The sequence below is a fragment of the Grampus griseus genome (genome assembly GCF_964374135.1).
Source record: "Grampus griseus genome assembly, chromosome: 11".
NCBI lineage: Eukaryota > Metazoa > Chordata > Mammalia > Artiodactyla > Delphinidae > Grampus > Grampus griseus.
The window spans coordinates 22,241,109-22,261,382 of record NC_139005.1 but is presented as its reverse complement, the minus strand read 5'-3'; the positions used below and the strand labels follow the sequence as shown (position 1 = coordinate 22,261,382).

The following is a 20,274-nucleotide window of genomic DNA, read 5'->3' as shown; positions in this document are numbered from 1 at the left end:
TTCGTGTATTTGGTATTTGAGGCCCAGGTGGGGAAAGGGAGGCTGAGAAGGGGAATTTACATAGAGTGAAATGCACAGGGCTTAACTATATGGTTTGATGAGTTCTGTCGAATGCACATACCTATGTAACACACCCCCTAACAAGATATCAACATTCCTATCACCTTGTCTACATCTTGATGGAAAAGCTAACAGAATTTGATACAGTGTTTAGGAAAAAGAAAGGACTCAAGCCCGTGGCCTAATCAATAGAAAGATGGAGTGGCCATTTACTGAGGCGACTAACCGCCCACTCCCAACCCAAGCATGACAAGCACTCCTTCCATCCACCAAAGGAAGGAAGCAAGAAGAACTATAAAACTATCATCCACTGAGAGTCATCCCCACCATCCTTTACGCTAAAGCCTAATGAAGTACCTGTATCTTGTACATGAAAGCTGTATGTCATGGCAGACTGCCCACGGAAAATCCACAACCACAGCATCAAGTACTCCCATAGCACTTTTTTTTTTAACCTCTGTTGCCAGGTACCATATGGAACCATTGGTTATCTCTACTAGACGCTATATTTAGCTAAAGAAAAGGGATGTCTCTGGCAGGTAGGCTCACTTGACTAGGTCCATGGAATGTTGTCTCTACCAGACTAAGCTTTTTAAGAATTAAGATCCCGCTCTTAATGATTTCTTACCAAGCTTAGCTCAGGACATATACTCAATGCAGGTTTGATGAACAGATGAATAACCAATTGCTTGTACCCATCAACACAAAATTATTCATTAATCACCACCAAATGTGCTATAGAGTATTGCATATTAAAGAACAGTACACTAATGGACTTGTTTGGCTCCTTTATGTCTTAGATCATCAACCTAGATGTTTGTTTTCATTTTAATAAAAGTTCTGGCAACCCACAGCTTTCAGGAGAAAAGGAATGGGGGAGACAGAGAAGAAAAGTGAAGTAAAATATGTTCAATTGTCTTAACAGGAATTTGAAAGCTCGCTTTCACCATAGCTATATGTTGAATGCCTAGTGTTGGGCTACCAATAACCCATTTAATCAGGATTTTCCATACTTTATCTGGTAGGACTAGTGCTTCAAAATGACATGGCTAACCCATACATTCATTCGTACACACATATACATGTTTATTCAAAGGACATTTATCATTCACCCACCATGTGCCAGTAAATATTCTAGGCACTGAGGAACTTTCATTCAAGGGACCATCCCCAATTTCTACCTTTGCTTTCCAATAAAGTCCACCTCATGGCCCTGGTTAGGTGAGCCTATGTGCCAGAGACATGCCTTTTCCCTAGCCAACTTCAGCATCAGTCTGATTTTCAAGGGGCAACCCCAAGCTTGGATATTCTAAGTGACTGAGGTTCACACTCTACTTAACGTAGTGTTTGCTTGAGCTTGAAAACAAGGCAAAGGAATAATATACTTGTATATACATAAAAAATATACATTTTTACTATGTACTCATCAAAATATACTATTTTTACATAATATATTGATAAAAATACATATAGCATTTGTATATTTGTACAAGTATGAAACTATACTTTTTTACTATGTAAAAGTATACTTTTTACGTTTTTGCTGTTTATACCATGTGTATTGAATGTCTTGGAATTATCTTAATCTCAGGATGCCTTCAAGTCCTGCCTTCTGTCAAATAGTAATACAGCATGAAAAATGTATTTCTCCTTATGAAACTCCTTGCTGTGTCTCGATTTCGTTGCACCGAGCACTGCTAGAGGAAGCTGGGTTGGCTCCACTTCAAATGCCTGCTATCTAATCGCGAATGGGCGCTTAACGTTACTCAACAATCCTTTTATTCATCATTATTTCCCTCCTTATCACATTCCTCATAATGGCTGTCTCTAAAAATTCCTACTAAACTCTCCCCTAGTCTATTCCTATTCCTGCCCACCCTTCATCTCAGTAGATTACTTCATACCCTACCTTACTGAGAATCCCAGGGAACTCTCCTCTATCTAAAATTTCTGTATATACTTACTTGCCTGTTCCCGGCTCTTAACCTTCTGTCATGGGAAAACTCTCCACCGTGTTCTTGATACCATCCCAACCTTTTCCATATTCACCCCCTCAGTCTCTCACACCTTCAATCTTTTCTATTCATCTGTTTCCTTCCACTCCACCAACAAACATGTTAAAAACCTTCTAGACCTAAAAATCCCACCCAAAAAACAAACGAACAACTCTCAGATTCTTTCCGTCACCCTTCATAAGTTACAGATCTACCTCTCACTCTTCACAATTGTCCCAGGCCTTCCTCTGCTTAGAGACAGTCAACAGCTCAAGTTTCTGTAAATAAAAAGAAACCAGCCAGAGACAGAACTTCTGGGGTAGATATCTATGGTTTAAAGGAAAGCTGAGATGGTTGATAGCCTTACTGATATATTTATTTCTTATTTAGTAGAAATTTTATAATATTCCACTTCATCTTAACAGTCAAGATGACTAGGCCCATTCACACACAGTCAGAAAGGGCCTTTGACCTTGGTCTCCTTCCACATTGCTACAGGCTCATAGACATACAGATGATGATGTTGCCATGCAGTGTCTAAACAGCCCTAAATTCTGCTTCTTGCAGGGATGGGTAGTTTTATTAGCAGATTGCTGATATTATAGAATATGCCTAAGAAGAGACAAAGCCTGACTCATTTAGTAGAGAGAGGAGAAAAGCTCCCATTCGTCCTGGTCTCCGAGGCTAGGAGAAATGAAAAATAGGTTGTGTCTCAATGCCCAGAAGCCTAAGAAGGTACATACCAGTGACATTAACATATAACATGCTTGGGAACGGGGGGAGGAGCAAGTTTAAACATACAAATAGGGGCATACAAGTGTGACAGGAGCCAGGGGTCTACAGAGGGAGAGGCTTGGCAGATACCTCCATCTTCCAGAAACTGGCAAACGCCCTGAGGAGAAAAGGAGGACATCCTTCAGCTCAAGAACCTACATAGCCAAAGGAATCACTAGACAGTGTCAGAATGACCTGCCAGAAAATTCAGCTGTAAACTCCTGGAATAAACACTCAGCCCAAAGCACTGGAGAGCTGTGAGTGTCAAAACCACTCAGCTAAACAAGGCTTATGTGGCAAATAAAGGCTATGCATGAGTGGTGTAACCAAAACAAGTGTCAAGTAAAAACACACTACAGATCAACATGTTACAGGATGTTAAATCCTCCGAACGTGGAATGGGTTAGATGTTTTACAGGTCATGGACTTGGGTGGAAAGGGCGTGGCCGAAGCCCCCTTATTAAAGGTGCTGCTCTCATATCTATTTTCATTTATCTAACACTTTCTGGCCTAATGACTCATGGAATATGAATGAGAGAGTGCAGTGTTAACTGCAGAAGCAACACTGCCGACACTAAGGTGCTCTGTTGGGTACCGAAAAAGGGTGAAAATTCAGCTAATTTACAGATCTTCTTTGGTGATTTAAGGAAGATTCCAAAATAAGTATAGCTAGATTTCTGAGGTTCATTTGTATCAAAGCTCAACTACAAGTGCAGTTCCTCAGAACGTGACCTCATTCGGAGAGGGGGTCTTTACAGACATAACGAAGTTAAAATGGGATCATTCAGGTGGGCCCTATTCCATTCTGACCAGCATCCTCATAAAAAGGGGAAATTTGGACAGACAGATGTGCACAGATGGAAGATGATGTGAAAACACAAGGAGAAGACGGTCATCTACAAGCCAAGGAGAGAAGCCTCGAACAGATCCTGTCCTCAGAAGCCTCCAACCCTGCCAAACTCTGATTTTGGACTTGCAGCCTGCAGAACCGTGAGAATAAATTTCTGTTGTTTAAGTCATCCAGGTTGGGGTACTCTGTCATGGCAGCCCTAGCGAACTATCACAGGTGGTGAGGCCTGGCATGAGGTGCTGGGCTGTGGCAGCAGCAGATTGACCATCCGCCAGGGATAAGGGGACCCATGATTACAAAGGTACAGGGCACCCTAGGAGGCAGAGTTTAGAGCTCAGCTGGCCTGAAAGGCCCAGCTACAGCTCTGTATAGAAGATTGAGTTTCCTAAGCCGTGATGTGCTGGCCATGTTATGCTCTTTTCAGTAACAACATTCAACAACTGCCCTTATGATCCAGTAATGAATATGATACACTAACTCAATTAGATACAGCATATTCAGCAATTGCAATGTCATAACAAACACTTACAAAATGACTGCTTGCTCCCAGATTCAAATTCTTTTCCTACTGAGAGACCCAGCAATGACCTGCAGGGAGCGTCCATTATGCTTAATAAAACATTCAATTTAGATTTGTATTAAGATGACTCATGCCCAGCAAGAATTAGGTCTCCTCCCATCTCTTCTGCTGCCAGCTCTCAAATACTTCAAGTCATTTTCACAAGAGCAAACACATCGTATGAAAGAATGCCACGCCCCTCTGATGAATTGGAGGCCCTCCTCCACACAGGAAAACCACAGTAGTCTTGGGGCTTTACGTGTTCAGTTTCAAACTTAGACGCAAGCTGATAGCGACATTCTAGATTGTAAATCACTCCTGATCTTCAACTATGAGATGAGGCTTCTGATCAGGCAGCACAGATGTAACCATGCTGGCTTAGAAAGACATGTCCATGTTATCCTGGTCACGCAAAGAATAATTTCTATAGCTCCGCGGTAAAAGCCTTTTCATATTTACAATTCTTATTAAGTCACTGGGCTATCAGGAATTTCCAGAAGTTGTCCAATATTCTGCTTCTAAATACGACAAGCAGACCTATTTTAATTTGGAGGTGAACCAACTGACATCTTCAAGTCAGGGTCATCATTCTGGCTGTGCAGGTTGTGTCCTGTACAGGATGCCCTGCCCTGGTGAGTGGAGGCTGAAATCCAGCCTGTTTCAGCCCAGGTGCTGCATCTCCCTTGAGGGCCACCATTTTCTAATTGCACAAAAGCTCTCTAAGGACCAGTGCCACATTCACCTTCTCTGTGGATACCCTTGGGATACAGGTCTATAATCACCTCAGCAAAGAGCAGTGGTTTTATGTTTAGTTCAGGAAGTAACACAGTCAGTGGGACTGGAGTTTAAAGAATAAAGGGGAGTGGCTCAAAATGAGGAGACGTTGGCTGGGGCCGTGTCATGCAGAGTGATGACATTGAAAGGTCTTAAGCACAGCGATGACCTGATACAATTTGTGTTTCTAAAAAAAAGTCTCTCTGGCTTCTGTGTAGATAATGAATCAGAGGGAGCCAGAGAAGGTGTGGGAAGGTCCACGTGAGAACTGGTGATGATGATCACCTGACTGATCATCATTGGTGATCACGTGAGGACAGTGAAGTGGACAAGCTATACTGGGAGACGGAATTGATGGGACTTTGTGAATGATTAGATGCAGGCTTAAGTGTGAGACGGAAGGAATGATGTCCCAGATCATGTCCAGCCTATGACACAAAAAACTGGGCAGAGGATGACGCCATTTATAAAGACCACTGCAGGAGGAGCAAGTTTGAGGGGTTAAGGTCATGAGTTCAGCTTTAGAGTTGAGATTTCTATAAAGCAGTGGGTGAATAGTCTAGTAACTGCTGGTCCTCAAATATGATACAATTTCAATCAGGGTTTTGGAAGTACTCTGGGCATATGATGAATATACGTTTATAGTTCTCAAATTATTCTCTATGACCACATTCCTGACCCCGCCCCCAGGGTATTTTTGGTTTGATCAGTTGCTCTGAGTGTAAAGAAATCTCAGAAGAAAAAGGGGAAAAGACAGCCCAAGTGGTAGGCATTCTAGGCCACATAACATGTTGATGGCCATCTCCTCATCCATCTTGCCCCTGGGATTTCTTCCAGTCTTCATCCGTGGATTCTTGATAAAGCAAGACACCAAATTCATTAACAGCAGTGCGCCTCGGGGCGTGGTTCCCAGCCCAGGCAGCATCAGCAGAAGTTGGGAACTTAAATGAAAATTCTCAGGCCCCAGCCCAGACCCACGAAATCAGAAACCCTGAGGGTGGGCCTCGGCAACCTATACTTTAACAAATCCTCCAGGTGATTCTAATGCACATTCAAGTTTAAGGACCACTGACAAGAATCAATCAGGTTTCTTTCACGTGTTGCTTCCTTATTTTCATCATTCTTTTTTCCTGTTAAAATTTCCTTGGCACTCCAAAATCATAGTCAACATCTAAGTAAGGCTCCTTCCCCAAGTGATGCCATCTCCCTTTTGGGTTGCACACTATCTCCCTCAAGGTGCCTGGACACACAGTTTTGTCTCCACTAACCTGAATCCTACGCACATCCTTGAGTCAACTGTGGGTGGCACTGCCCTCCGGCTCTGAGCTCCCTCACTTCATTCCAGCTGGACCACTTGGAATGTGGCCTTGTGTTATAAGCTATGTTAGCACCTTCCCAACGGGATCCTACCTTTTATGTGAGTTCACCATAGTGTGTCTAATATAGAGAGAAAATCCAATCAAATCTAAACGGCTGTTCTGGATCAGTGTTTCTCAAGGTGGAGTCTACTGGCAAGTGTATGTTGAGAGGACAGATTCTAAGCTCCAACTCTAGTCTATTAAACTAGAAACTTCCGAGGACAGGAATCTGCATCTTCAATGCACATTGAAATTCCATCACCCCTGCTGTAGATGAGATTCATCTTGTTAACTACAAACTTAGATGAATTGCTTCTTGAACACAAAACACTTAACTAAGACCTGAACTAAAATAAAACAAAATGACAAGAGCTTATCTTGTTCCTAACCTGTGGTCTAAATCTTAAATGTATCCTGCAGACTGTAAAGTTTTAAAACAATGGTATCACACTTTGCCCTCTACAAATACTGTGGGATAATTTCTTATCAGGTGTCTTCCCCAGCCTACACTTATGGAATTGACTTTTCAGCCCCAATGAATTTTATCTTTTTATTGTCAGTCCAGATACCCGGGCCATTTAGAAGATATCCTTTTCATCTATTTCTCTTAGAAGTCGTTATTTGGAAATTGTTAATGTTTACCTTAGCTTCAACAGAATGTAAACATAGAATTTTAGGTGTAAAAAGAAAATACCAAAATGCTGCCAAAAGGCAGAAGACATTCTTTAGAATTAGTGACACATCTTTCCACAGCCAAAAATATTTCCCAGCTTTAGTTATGAAAGTTAAACTTACTCTCCCACAACCAGCTGCCCCACCAACCTCCTCCCATCAAGTGGGTACATGAGCTCCATCCTTGTCCCCCACAACACACCCCCAAAATGCCTGCAGACAGACAGATCCACTGTCAAAATAGTTACTACGAAGCAGGTTACATAACAGAAGCAGAAGAAAGAGAGGAGTGATTTTTAATACCATTGCAAGAGAAGTAGCCATGAAACAGAAGAGAAAATGACAAACTCTTTCCTAGAATTAGCACTGGGCCTTTCTCAAAACCATTTGTCTTCATCTTTATTTTGTCAAAGACATCTAAATCCTTTTTTTAAAATTGCACTAATTCAATTTTCACCAGCCCTTTCTAAACTGAGCTGTGTCATGGAAAAACAGACAGACACCCCCCCCCCCACATACATATACATCTGAAGTCTACAAAAATTACTAGCCTTGGGTGGTTCTAATGTATGCTTTTATAACTTCTATTTTCAAAAAATTGCCAAATTCCATTTCTGAGATGCATTTTAAGAGGATAATTTTAATAGATGTTCGTGGCTCATTCTGGCCAGCAGGAAAATGGTTTTTTAAATTGATATATAATTTAAATAAAGCAAAAGTCATCCTTTTTAGGTATACAATTCAATGAGTTTTTTTAAAAATTACATAATCATTAACTTTTTAAATTTTTATTTTTTATTGAAGTATAGTTGCTTTACAATGTTTCATGTGTACAGCAAACTAATTCAGATACATATACATATATATGTGTGCATTAGTTTTCAGATTCTTTTCCATTATTAAAAAATATTGAATATAGTTCCCTGTGCTATACAGTAGGACCCTGTTGTTTTTCTATTTTATATATATATTAGTGTGTATCTATTAATCCCAAACTCCTAATTTATCCCTCCTTCACCCCCTTTCCCCTTTAGTAACCATAGGTTTGTTTTCTGTGTCTGTGAGTCTATTTGTTTTGTAAATAAGTTCCTTTGTATCATTTTTTTAGATTCAACATATAAGTGATATCATAGGATATTTGTCTTTGTCTGTCTTACTTCACTTTAGTATGATAATCTCTAGGTCCACCCATGTTGCTACAAATGGCATTATTTCATTGTTTTTAATGGTTGAATAATAGTCCGTTGTATATATATACCACATCTTCTTTACCCATTCATCTGTCGATGGACATTTAGGTTGCTTCCATGTCTTGGCTATTGTAAACAGTGCTGCTATGAACATCGGGGTGCGTGTATTTTTTTCGCAATTCAATGAGTTTTGATAAATGTACACGATCGTGTAATTACCACCAAAACAATGTTGAGCTGTGCTGCCTAGTAGAGTTGCCACATGTGGCTACCGAGCCCTTGAAATGTGCCTGGTCCAAGATCAGATGTTCCGAGGTGTAAAATACACACCAGACTTCAAAGACTTGGTTTAAAAAAATGCAAAAGATCTAGGGACTTCCCTAGCGGTCCAGTGGTTAAGACTTTGCCTTCCAGTGCAGGAGATGTGGGTTAAGTCACTGGTCAGGGAGCTAAATCCCACATGCCTTGCAGCTAAAACATCAAAACATAAAACAGAAGCAATACTGTAACAAATTCAATAAAGACTTTAAAAGTTCCACATCAAAAAAAAAATCTTTAAAAAAAATGTAAAAATCTTACTAATATATGGTACAATTATAATATTTTCCATATATTGGGTTAAATATAATACAGATTAAATAATTCTAGCTGTTTCTTTTTCCTTTTTTAATGTACCTATTAGAAAATTAAAAGTTAAAAGTTACTGGCTTGCATTTCTGGCTCAAATTACATTTTTGTTGGACAATGCTGATATAGATTATTTCTATCCCCCAAAGAGCACCCTCTGGTCCCCTTACAACAGATATTTTTCCCTGCTCCCAGCTTCTGGCAACCACTGCTCTGATTTCCATCCCTAAAGTTTTGCTTTTAAAAGGATTTCCTCTCTTTGTCTTGTATCTTCTAATTTTCCATAATCATCTTGTACTGTTTTTATAGCTCTCTTAAAAAGCTATTTTTAACATTAAAAGATTTGAAGAAGTCTTGCCTGAGCATTTCCTACAATTTTCATTAACCAATGTCATTTTCATTAACCAATGTCATTTTCATTAACCAGTTCCAAAGCTGGTAGGCCACCACAAGTGCATTCTGGGTAACAAACTGCCTTCCAGAAGGAGATGTGCACAAGTGGTTCATAACTAAATGGAGACCACTGTGCAGACATACAACAGTATCCGTTCACAGATGCTGCCGGAGATCTGAGCCAGAGGTGGGGAACCTCCCCCATAGCTTAACTGTATTCAGCCTCAGGGGAATGGAAAGAAGCTTTATCTGTGCTAAGAAAAGGTTGGACAGAAATATAAGGCACTGAATCGGTAAACCCTTTAAAGGTGGGAGGGAGAGCTGGACAGGAGGCTTTGGCCGCAGGCAGTATCTACTGGTGGGAACTCTGTGGTGGCTGATGAAAATGGCCAGAGAGATGCAGACAGACATCCAGTCCACATCCCACCCCACCCCAGGCTCACTTGTTCCCATTCTGCTTTTCTTCTGATCCCCTTCTAATTAAACTGAAGTTAACTATTATAATTGGCATTCACATTTCCTGCTCCTATTCACGTTCAGGCTTCATTCACTCTTCAGACACTTTCCACCATCTTTCTGATTTTCCAGAATATAAGAACAACACTGGAGGTCAGCTCCTATCTGCCTCTGAACTCTTCTCCAGTCCTTCTAGATAATCAACCTTGAACTCATCTCCTCAGATTTCCAATCCCTGGCTCCCACCTTCACCCCTTTCCTTTGCTATCCCCTAGAGAAGGTGAACAAAGGTCTTTGCATTTTGAGCATTTTACTGCTAGTCCTTCAAGGAAAGGTAGTAAAATGCTAACGAGGTAACTAAAAGCACCTGTGGAGTCTACATCCTCCCCATCCCTTCCCAAAAATTTCTTGCGGAAAATTTCTTCCACCAAGGAAACCGTCTACCCAATTTAGAATGGTATCAAAGGGAGAACAACAGTTGGCCTCAACGATTTGCATCTATGTCATCTGAACATCCAGATGGGATGACAGCCATTTCACCAATGCTTAGCCCCAAAAAGATCCCTTCTGGGTATTTCCACCCCAACTGGAAAATACACTAGAAGTGGAAAAGTTTCCAGTGTGGCTCCCTTGTAAGTTACACACTGGGAAAGGATGGCTCCCTATGACCACCAGAATCCCAGACAGCTTAGCAGATCTGGCACCCTGCTGGAGGATGCAGACACTACCTAGAATGACAGGGACCAGCCTTGCCCTTCTGGAGGCTCCAACCAGTGAGGGGAGACATTCAGATAAACATAACGCAAGTATAGTTATTAAACGCACACATGATTTTAATACACGATCAGAGTTGGCAACGGGTCTATTTTTAAAATTTTAAAATAAAATAAAAACATTTTTCCCAGAGGGGCAATGCCAGTAAAAGAGGAGGATGTTGCAGATTCTTCAGTGATGCAATGAAAATAAACCAACTGCCATGCATCCCACATATGTAATCTCTAATCATTACAAAAGCTCTGCAAAGAAGACATTATTATCGCTATTTTATGGATTAAGCAAACTCAGGTTGAAAATGACTTTGCTGCTGCTAGAAGTGGCCTGGAACTTGATAGAGCACTCAAATGGAAAGCATGCAGTTGTTTATTTTAAAAAAACTGAAAAATACAGGACATATTTTAACAGAGAGATAGGAAAGGATTATAGGTTCTCTGTATTTGGTGTTGCACGAGGCACTATCAGTCTTGGCCTGAAGTAGGTATGAGCCTTGACATTAAGAAATAAAACAAGAAAAGTTATATGCTTGTTTGGCAATTGTACAAATGATTTGCACTGAGTTCTCACTCAATGAAAAAAGAAACTGATTCCATCGTGTAAACAGCCTGGCCACAGGACCTTGGGGAATTCAATCAAGCCCCGAATGAGGTTAATACCTGCAATGCCTACTGCAAAGGGATGTTGTAAAGACTAAATGAGACCATCTATACACAGGCTATTATACTGTCTGCGATTTTTCAAATTACTTCAACATGAACAAGTTAGCAAAGGTGATAAATATTATTATTATTATATATATATTTTTTTTCAGTACTAGGGCCTCTCACTGCTGTGGCCTCTCCCGTTGCGGAGCACAGGCTCCGGACGCGCAGGCTCACGGGCCCAGCCGCTCTGCGGCATGTGGGATCTTCCCGGACGGGGGCACGAACCCGTGTCCCCTGCATCGGCAGGCAGACTCTCAACCACTGCGCCACCAGGGAAGCCCGGTGATAATTATTTTTAACCTGTACTCCGGGGCAGTCAGCATTTGAATGACTAATCAAAAGCTCATATAAACAGAAAATCTAGTCAACTATGTTTCTCACAGCATAATGGCTGCCGCACATGATTTTTCATTGATCAAATGATGTTCACAATGGGCTCTAAGTATTGTACAAATATTCCCTCTCTTGCATAAACTGAATATAAGACTCTATCCAACCCAGTTGTCTAAACCTTTCAAAATGGTACCCTCAGCTAAAGATTCCTACTAGTCCTATTTCTAGACACTCTGGAGGAAATTTTGTCACCTGATCCTGACATGAAAGTTAGCTAAATCCTGATAGATTAGCTAGAGGATTGTTCCATCTGCCTCTAACAAAACTTTTCTTTCACAGTGCTATCCAAATGCACAAGAGGACAGACCATGGGACCTTCCAGAGCAGCTGTGTCCAACAGAACTTTTACAGTGATGGAAATGTTTTGTCTGCCCTGTGCAATAAGGTAGCCACTAGTTACAGGTAGTCACTTAGCACTTAAAATGTGGTTAGAATGACTGAAGAACCATTTTTTAAAATTTAATTTTAATTGTTGCATGTGGCTAGCGGCTATACTGCTGGGCAGCACAATTCTGGAGCTTACAAAACAACACTATAATGTTTTTATGCTTGTTTGCCATTATATGCTGTATGTGTGGCAGAATTCAACCTGTGAGTTTCTTTCATACTGGGTGATGAAGTTGGGGGAAAGGAAACCTATAGTTCTCATCTACTGTTCCTTGTTGACTAACCATATTCACCAGTGATGTAGAAACAAATCAGCTGAGGCTGGTTCCCAGCAGCAGCAACCTAGCTCCAGAGGGCCTCTGGACTCTGGAGGCAGATCTGGGTAATATGAACTGCACAAGTTAAGACTGGGGTGAAAACACACAACTCAGAGGACTGTCATGAAAATTAAATGACCGAACATGTGAAAGCACCATTTAACTTTGCTCACACCAAAACACTATTTTCACCACCATCCTCCTTTAATTAAGTACATGAGCTTTGATAAGGCTTTGTCTGTTTGGGAATGAACATATAGAGCATAGGAAATTATACCTGTCCTCTCCCTAATCCCCAAGATAAACACTGCAAATATTTCAGCTAAGAAATTGGTTTGGAAAAAGGATGTCTTCGTCACAATAATTGTTGCAAAGCAAAATAAACCATGGGGACTTCCTCTTTTCCAAAGAGCATCACCTGTAGTCCATTTACCATGTTTTTTTCCCCTAAATTTCTTTCACTTTGGCAAAATTCACATAACACAAAATTTACCATCTTAACAATTTTTAAGTGTGCAGTTCAGTGGTATTAAGTAAATTTATATTTATATTGGTTTTTGTCTCCAAAGGTAAAACAGTATATTAATATGTAAAATCATATTATAGCAGCACAAGATAAATAAACATCAAATTCAGGATCGTAATCATGGGAGAAGCGGGGAAAAAAGGGGATCAGGGAAGGGATATAAAGGGACTTAAGTTTTATCTAAAATATTTTATTTCTTTTCAAAAAAATAATGGATCAAATATGGCAAAATTTAAGACTTGACCAAACTGAGTTATAAGTATATAGGTGTGTGTTACATCATTTACTATAATTTTATGTATTCTTTTTAATTTTTTTTATTTTGACCTAATTTTAGACTTACAGAGAAGTCACACATTATCCATATATTTTCACCCCACTCCCCCTAATGTTAATACCTTATGCAACCATACTACAATAATCAGACCAGAAAATTAACTTTGTACAATACCATTAACTAAAATAAAGAACATAGTGAAGTCTCCCTAGGTTTTCCACTAATGTCCTTTTCCTATTCTTATAATCCTATCTAGAATCCCACCGTGCATTTTAGTTGTTATTTCTCTTTAGTCTTCTTCAGTTTGTGACAGTTATTGTCTCATTATTAGGCTGTGATTATACATTTTGGGCAAGACCACCATAAAAATGACATTGTGTCCTCAGTGTATCATATGACAGGGTTCATGACATCTTTTTATATTGTTAAAATATTTCATAATTTCAAAAAAATGAAAAACAAGTAGCTATATTAGTCTGGGTTTGCCAGAGAAACAGAGAAACATATATATATGTATATATACATATACACACACACACACACACACACACACACACACACACACGCATATACAAAAATGAATGAGAAAAGAGGTTTATTGTAAGGAATTGGCTCATGCAATTACAGAGGCTGAAAAGTCCCAAGATCTGCCCTCTGCAAGCTGGCGACACGGGAGAGCCAATAGTGTAGCTCCAGTCCAAGTCCAATGGCCTGAGAACCTGAGAACTGATGATGTAAATTCCAGTCTGAGTCCAAAGGCAGGAGAAAACCAACGTCCCAGCTCAAAGACAGGGAAGACAGAGCAAATTCTCCCTTACTCAGCTTTTTGTTCTATTCAGGTTTCAAAGGATTGGAGGAGGCCCTCCCACACCAGGGAGGGCAATCTGCCTTAGTCAGTCCACCAATTCAAGTGTTAATTTCATCTAGAAGCATCCTCACAGACACCAGAATAATGTTGAACCAAATATCTGGGTACCCTGTGGCCTAATCAAGTTAACACGCAAAATTAACCATAACAGTAGCTTAATTTCTAAGTTAGAAACTTCCCACTCTATTTATTTAGGCTCCGAATCCCATCAAGTCAAATGGATTTGAGGAAGTGTTCCAATTTTCAAAACTTCCATTACTACTGGCTTCAGTTCTAAAACGTTGTAAATTCACAACATACTATCGTTTTTGAAAACTCAAGAGCTTTATTATAGATGATTTTGCTTCAAGAGAAGAGGTAATGATGAGCCAGCTATACTATTTAGATAATATACCTGTGATCCAAGAAAAGCTAGCCCACCAAGTCAAAATAAGGCCCTAGGAAAGAAATTAACACAAGGGGTATTGTTAACGAGGACCTCAAATCCCCCGGTCTGTTATTAGATGTAAAAGCTAAGTTATCTTTTAGAATTGAATGCGCTCCTCAGCATGGGATCCTAAAGATGGCGTGTGTCGTTGCTATTTCAATGTTGCTTTAGGAAAAAAATATCTGAACAAATTATGTAATATATATCAAACAATTAACAGTGATTATTCCTTTTCTGGGGCAGGAGAAAAGGTGAGTTTCAGGGACTTTCACTACTTGAGTTGTATTTAAAAGGAAATATATATGTATACATATGTACATACACACATAAACACACACGCACACACACACACACAGAGCAAATATACAGAGAAACGGCAGTATGGTACAAACAAGTAAAATTTGAAGTTTTCTCTGAGGCTTCCCCTGTGTGAAGCTCTTTTACCTTCAGGATCACTCTAAACTTTAGAAGTTTAGGCTGAGAAATAGTTCCTTCCTACTTAAATATTTATGTTTAGTCCCATTTCCACGGGTAACGGTATGGCATACAGCTTCCCTCTGACCTTCACTACAGCTGCCTGGGAAGAAGGCTACTCACGAATCCTGTTCTAGGCTCCCACTGCTCCGTGAGGAGGTCACAGAGTTTTCATGAAAAGCCAGAGCACAGGGATCCAGATCTCCTTATGCCAAAGAGGAAGCTGAATATTTACTTTAAATCTCATTTTAGCCTGCCCCAGATGTGGACGCCATTGTTTTGGGCCGGTTCTACCGACCACTTACTTAGAACACACTGTTCCACTCAAAGGAGTTTCTTTAGAGGAGCCAGAATACAAGTTTGATTTGGGCCTAAGTCAACTCTCCCAAGAATCTTTCAGGGAGGAGGTGGGCGGGGAATATAACTGCTCATGCCTTGGTTCCTTTGTCTGTAAAACAGAGCAACTAACGATACGTAACAGATTGGGGTGCTGTGAAGATTAAACAATAAGCACATGTAAAGTGCTTAAAATAGGACCTGGCATGTAGTAAGTGGCCAATAAATACTAGGGAGCATAGCATGTTGCTCCTGATCTACACCCGCTGGGGTTAATCTAGAACCCCAATCACTCGCGGGATTTGTGGCAGCCTGTGGCCACTTGCCAGGTGGCCTCTGTTGGGTACAGATGGTGTCTCCCCAACTCCAACTCTGCCTATTTCTTATATCAGGACGTCATAACTCCTGAAACAGACTCACCTAAAACAATCTTATTTAACAGAACCTAGAAATTTAACTGGTACAACAGCAAAAAACCTGAGAGTCGTAGAAAACTTTAAATGTAATCTTGTTAAATGGAAACAAAGACAGAAAAATATTTGAAAAAGATCTTTACGCAACTGACAGATTCCAATGAGTTGAGGTTCTTTTAAGTTGCACCAGTGTTTCTTGGCTTTTTCCTTTTTTGGATGTGCGTGTTTGTGTGTGTGTTGAAATCCATGCTTCTTTTTGGATAAATATAAAAACCGTATGGTTTCTTTTAATACTGTTTGAAACTTGAAATTTAAAAAAAAGTGACCAAAAGCATATCTAAGCAATGTTAATTTAAGAACATGCTTTTCCAACATTGCAAATCAACTACACTCCAATGAAAAAAATTTTTTTTAAAAAAAGAACATGCTTTTTCCAAGTACACACACACTTCATTCCTTGGAAACTCGAGTGGAAGCCCTACTCCCTTCCTGAGAATCACTGAATTGACGGAAAAACAGTACCCCATAGCCCCACAGTTTAGACCAGGCTGGCAGTTGCTGTAACTACATTTGCCAAGATGATTTTGCTCTTAGGAAAGGTTATTTTTTGTTTAGTCTCTGCAACTGACAGCCTTCAATCCTACACGACCCACATTTGTCCTCAGAATTTGCACATTTGGAAACAGACAATGAACGATTTACTTCCCCACCTACAAAGTACCCACTGAGACCTGACCGATCCCACATAATTCCACGATGCCATTGGGAAGGGAAGGGTAGACTGGGAGGTGGGAGGACTTGGTGAGCAGCAGAGGCGCCTAGAGGAAGACGGCAAGGAAAAGCAAAGCTCTAATTGTAGAAGAACCAAGGCAGCTCATGTTACTGAAGAGGCCGTCAAAGGAGATAACATTGGGAACAAGGAAACAAGGACAACGAGGACAGAGATCCAGGTAACAGGTTTAAAACCGTGCAGACAATATCAGGAATAAGGCAGAAGCCTAGCTGGGACACTCAAAGTAGAAAACAGAGGTCCTCAATGATGCATTCCTCCAAACTTGTCCACAACCGTCTTCACTTTTTTCCTTCTAATACCAGGAAATAACACACTCCCTTTATTACTACCGAGCCCCCTGTCCATGCCACGGATCCCACCCTTACTCTCTCCAAAAGCAGCAGCCAACCGTTTAGGTTTTGAAACTCTCCCCCTGTACTGACTATGCACTGCTTTTGTATTTGGGGGGTGGGTGCGGAAACTAACCTTGCCTCTGCCTCCCCCTCTCACTTTGTCATCCAGACACTGATGAAGCATGGTCTAGGTTCACTGTTCCCACCTCGTCTCCTCCCATCCATTCCTCAACCCAGTGCAAACCTACTGACTCCGTTCTCGTGAAAGCCAACTGATAACATTCACGCTGCCAAGTGCACTGGAAGTTCTGTTTGGTTTGCTTGTTTTAATCATGTCGAGTATCCAATATACTTTGAATTACCTGGAAGAATGCCTAACAAAGGAAACTTCCATCCAAGTACAGGCTTGCAGGATAAAAACCAAGTTCCCTAACAGGGGTGGAAGACCTTCCACCATCTCACTGACCCCGTTTACCTCCTCATGTTTGATCTCCCCACACTCCTGGTTGTTTCTCACCTGGGGGATCCTTGCTCACGTGTCCCCTCTGCCTGAAAGGTCCTCTCCCCCAACCCCTCCCCACCCTCCACCTCACTAACTTCCACACCCCCCTAAATACTGAGATCAGAGGGAATCCTCTCTTGGAGACTTTTCAGACCCCCCCTCCCCCATCTCTGCCCGGCTGCACAAGGCGCCTTCTTCCATTCTCCCATGACATTATTTTTAAGTTCTGTTGCTGCACTTACCATTCAGTCCTATAAGAGGCTGTTTATGTCCGTTTCCCCAAATAGGCTCTAAATTCCCTCTAGACCAGAACTATCCTGGACACCCACATGACAAGAGGGAAGTAACCGCCACGGCATTTGTCCTTCTGCCCTCGAGAGGGATCCTCACCAGCAGGGATGATAAGGATACAGGATATTTTGGGAGCAAGGCACTGGCTACTGCAGCTTTCTATCCCTTTTTTCTCTCTTCCCACATTTTTGACTATAACTTGGGTCCTTGTGTTGCCATGGTAACCAACAGCCCCAGAACACAGACTTCCGGCAGTTGGACTTTTAGCCACTGAGACTCAGGATCTGAAGGATTTTTCACCTCCCCGGTTTATGGCTCAGGAGTTGGCAGCACCTCTTTCACGAGGGCAGCCACCAGAGCAGAGCATTACAGAGACTACAACATGTGCGTGCATGCGTGTGAGTATTCTTACCCTCTGCCCCAGTTACTCACCGGGGCATCATAGAAAAAGCTGCACTAAAAAGTGCCATCAGATGGTGGGAGGATGGGCATCTAAATGGCTATAATCTTTCTGGGAAGCAACTTGGTAACAACTATTAAGGACCCTTTAATACATTAGTGATCTTTGATCCATTAAACCCACATTTAAGAATATAAAGAGAGACAAAGATTAACAAGGGAGTTTACCGAAGATGTATCTATTAAGAACAATAACTACTAATGGTCATTAATAAGAAAGTGGTAAAAAGTGACAGAATAGCCATATATATGTTTATTGTAGGTTGTGCCATAAAATATAATAATCTCAGTTTCAACCAATGTGACTTTCATATCTACATATATATGTGATGTGACTGCACATATATATATATATACACACACACACACACACACGTATAAGTACATATAAAGAAAAAGAAGAGATTATAAGGGAGTCCACCAAAATGTTTTCATGATGATTATCATTATCTCTGGACAGGGGGAATCACAGGCATATTGATTTTGATCCTCATACTTTTTTATATTTTTCAAATTTTATACCATGCTGCTATTTTTCTTTTATGATACAAGTTCTTTCAGCTGTAGTAACAGATGATGCGAGGCATCTGCTGAAGATGCTTAGTACAGAGGGTCGTATAGAACAGGTTTTGAAAGGGAGAGGGCTGCCTCTTTCATTCTTCACTGCAGGTTGCAAAACAGGACGAACTTCTATCAGAATGCGATAGCTCCAAATAGAAAAAGGAATGCATAACGTTATTGCGTAAGTACCGTTATTACCTTCTTCTTTTCCCCAATCCCACTTATTTTTTCTTTCTTTTGAAGATCCCTGGGATGAGGGAGACCTGAGATTTGCGCCTTTGAACTCCACGGCGCACTCATTCTTCAGCAGCTCCGAATCAAACCTGAGTCTCTCTGTGGGCTATTTCCCCTGTGAGGACAACTTTTCCTATGAGAACATCATCTCCTGTGAAGAAACATCTTCTGAAGGTCCTTCAATCCACTTTGTCCCTCCTATCCAAGGGACATGGCGGACTGAAAACATAGGGAGACTCCTGGGGAGATGAGACCAAATACAGGACGACCCAGAGCAGTTTTGCAAACTAAGAATCACCCTGGCCTGGGATGTTGGCATGGCCTCTAAGAATTCAGACTCGATGGCTAATTGGGACCTAAGTGGAGACAACCAGTGGATAGACAAGTATCCCAAAGAGAAGACACAACTGACTCTAGCAAACTGGACGGTCTTGTGCAAAAGCTTGAGAAATTTCTTGAGAACCAGTAAGATGACGAAGATGAGGACTGTGTGTTCCATGAATCTGTTCAGCAGGAAGACTCTCAGCTGTCTAGCAGCTCCCCTCCAGGTATGGCTCAGGTTACTCATCAAGAACATGAGAGCTGTCAACACTCGGCCAAGTTCAACCCATCAGAAAATGAAGATGTCATCCAGTTTCCACAGATTCCTCCAAGGCTTCAGAAACAGGAGCTTGCTGAAGTGAGCACAGAGGTGCCTCACAGGCAAGCAGGGGCCAGGCCTGGTGGAGGGGCCAGGTGGGAATGCACAGAGAATTACTACCTGCTGTAAAAGGGTCAGAGTGGAGCTGAAAGGAAAAAACTGAGGAGCACCAAGGCAGAGAATAGGGTAGGAAAGTAAAGAAAAAGCCAAGAATTATGACCAAAATAGGTGTGCATGTGTGTGTGCGTGGGTGTGTGTAAGTATTAATGAGTACTGAAACTGTGCATGTACAGTTGGGTCACTTTTGGTTAAAGGATTTGAGCTCCATAAATGGATAAATATTGACCCCACTGTTGTCTAGGTTACACAATATCTAAAACTCATTTTCTTGGCAGATAATAAGCGAGGTGACTGGCAGCCAAAGGACAAGTATTGCAGAGACCTCCTCAATCTCATCAGGTCCGCAAGAGAAGGAGGACACTCACTCCAGCACACAAGCCCTCTCCTGTCTGAACTTCGGGTGGATCTTCCGCTGGCTAAGGCACCAAGTCCTCCCTTCATTTTGGGGGAGAGAGCACCCCAAGAAGGCCACTGAGAGCCCCCATCAGCTAGCACAAAAGAAACGACTCTCTCACAGAAGAGAATCCAACCTCAAGAATCCCTCAAATTGGGCCACCCCATATCGCCAGATTTTTAAACTTTTTGATAGCCCCTATTCTACAATCCCCATGAGCTATTTTTTCCCCAATAAACAAAATACATATTCTTGTTATCCATGTCTTCCGCTCCCAGCTCAAGATGCTGGCTCAGGCTGAACGTTTATATGTTGGCCCGAAGACGGAAATATATTCTCTGGGAA

The 20,274-nt window shown here is 41.2% G+C and overlaps 2 protein-coding genes across 8 annotated transcripts in view; one reads left to right on the top strand and one right to left on the bottom strand.

The window, feature by feature from the left end:
* Positions 1-20,274, bottom strand: part of PPFIBP1 (PPFIA binding protein 1) — a 175,148-nt gene that overhangs the window by 80,861 nt on the left and 74,013 nt on the right. The window lies entirely within an intron of this gene.
* On the top strand, positions 17,904-20,112 carry LOC309829418 (uncharacterized protein C12orf71 homolog; the record flags this gene model as incomplete). The annotated part of the gene is given in 7 exon segments (XM_082665298.1): positions 17,904-17,919; positions 18,785-19,023; positions 19,027-19,186; positions 19,189-19,241; positions 19,245-19,454; positions 19,811-20,048; positions 20,051-20,112. Coding segments are annotated over 7 exon segments (978 nt in total).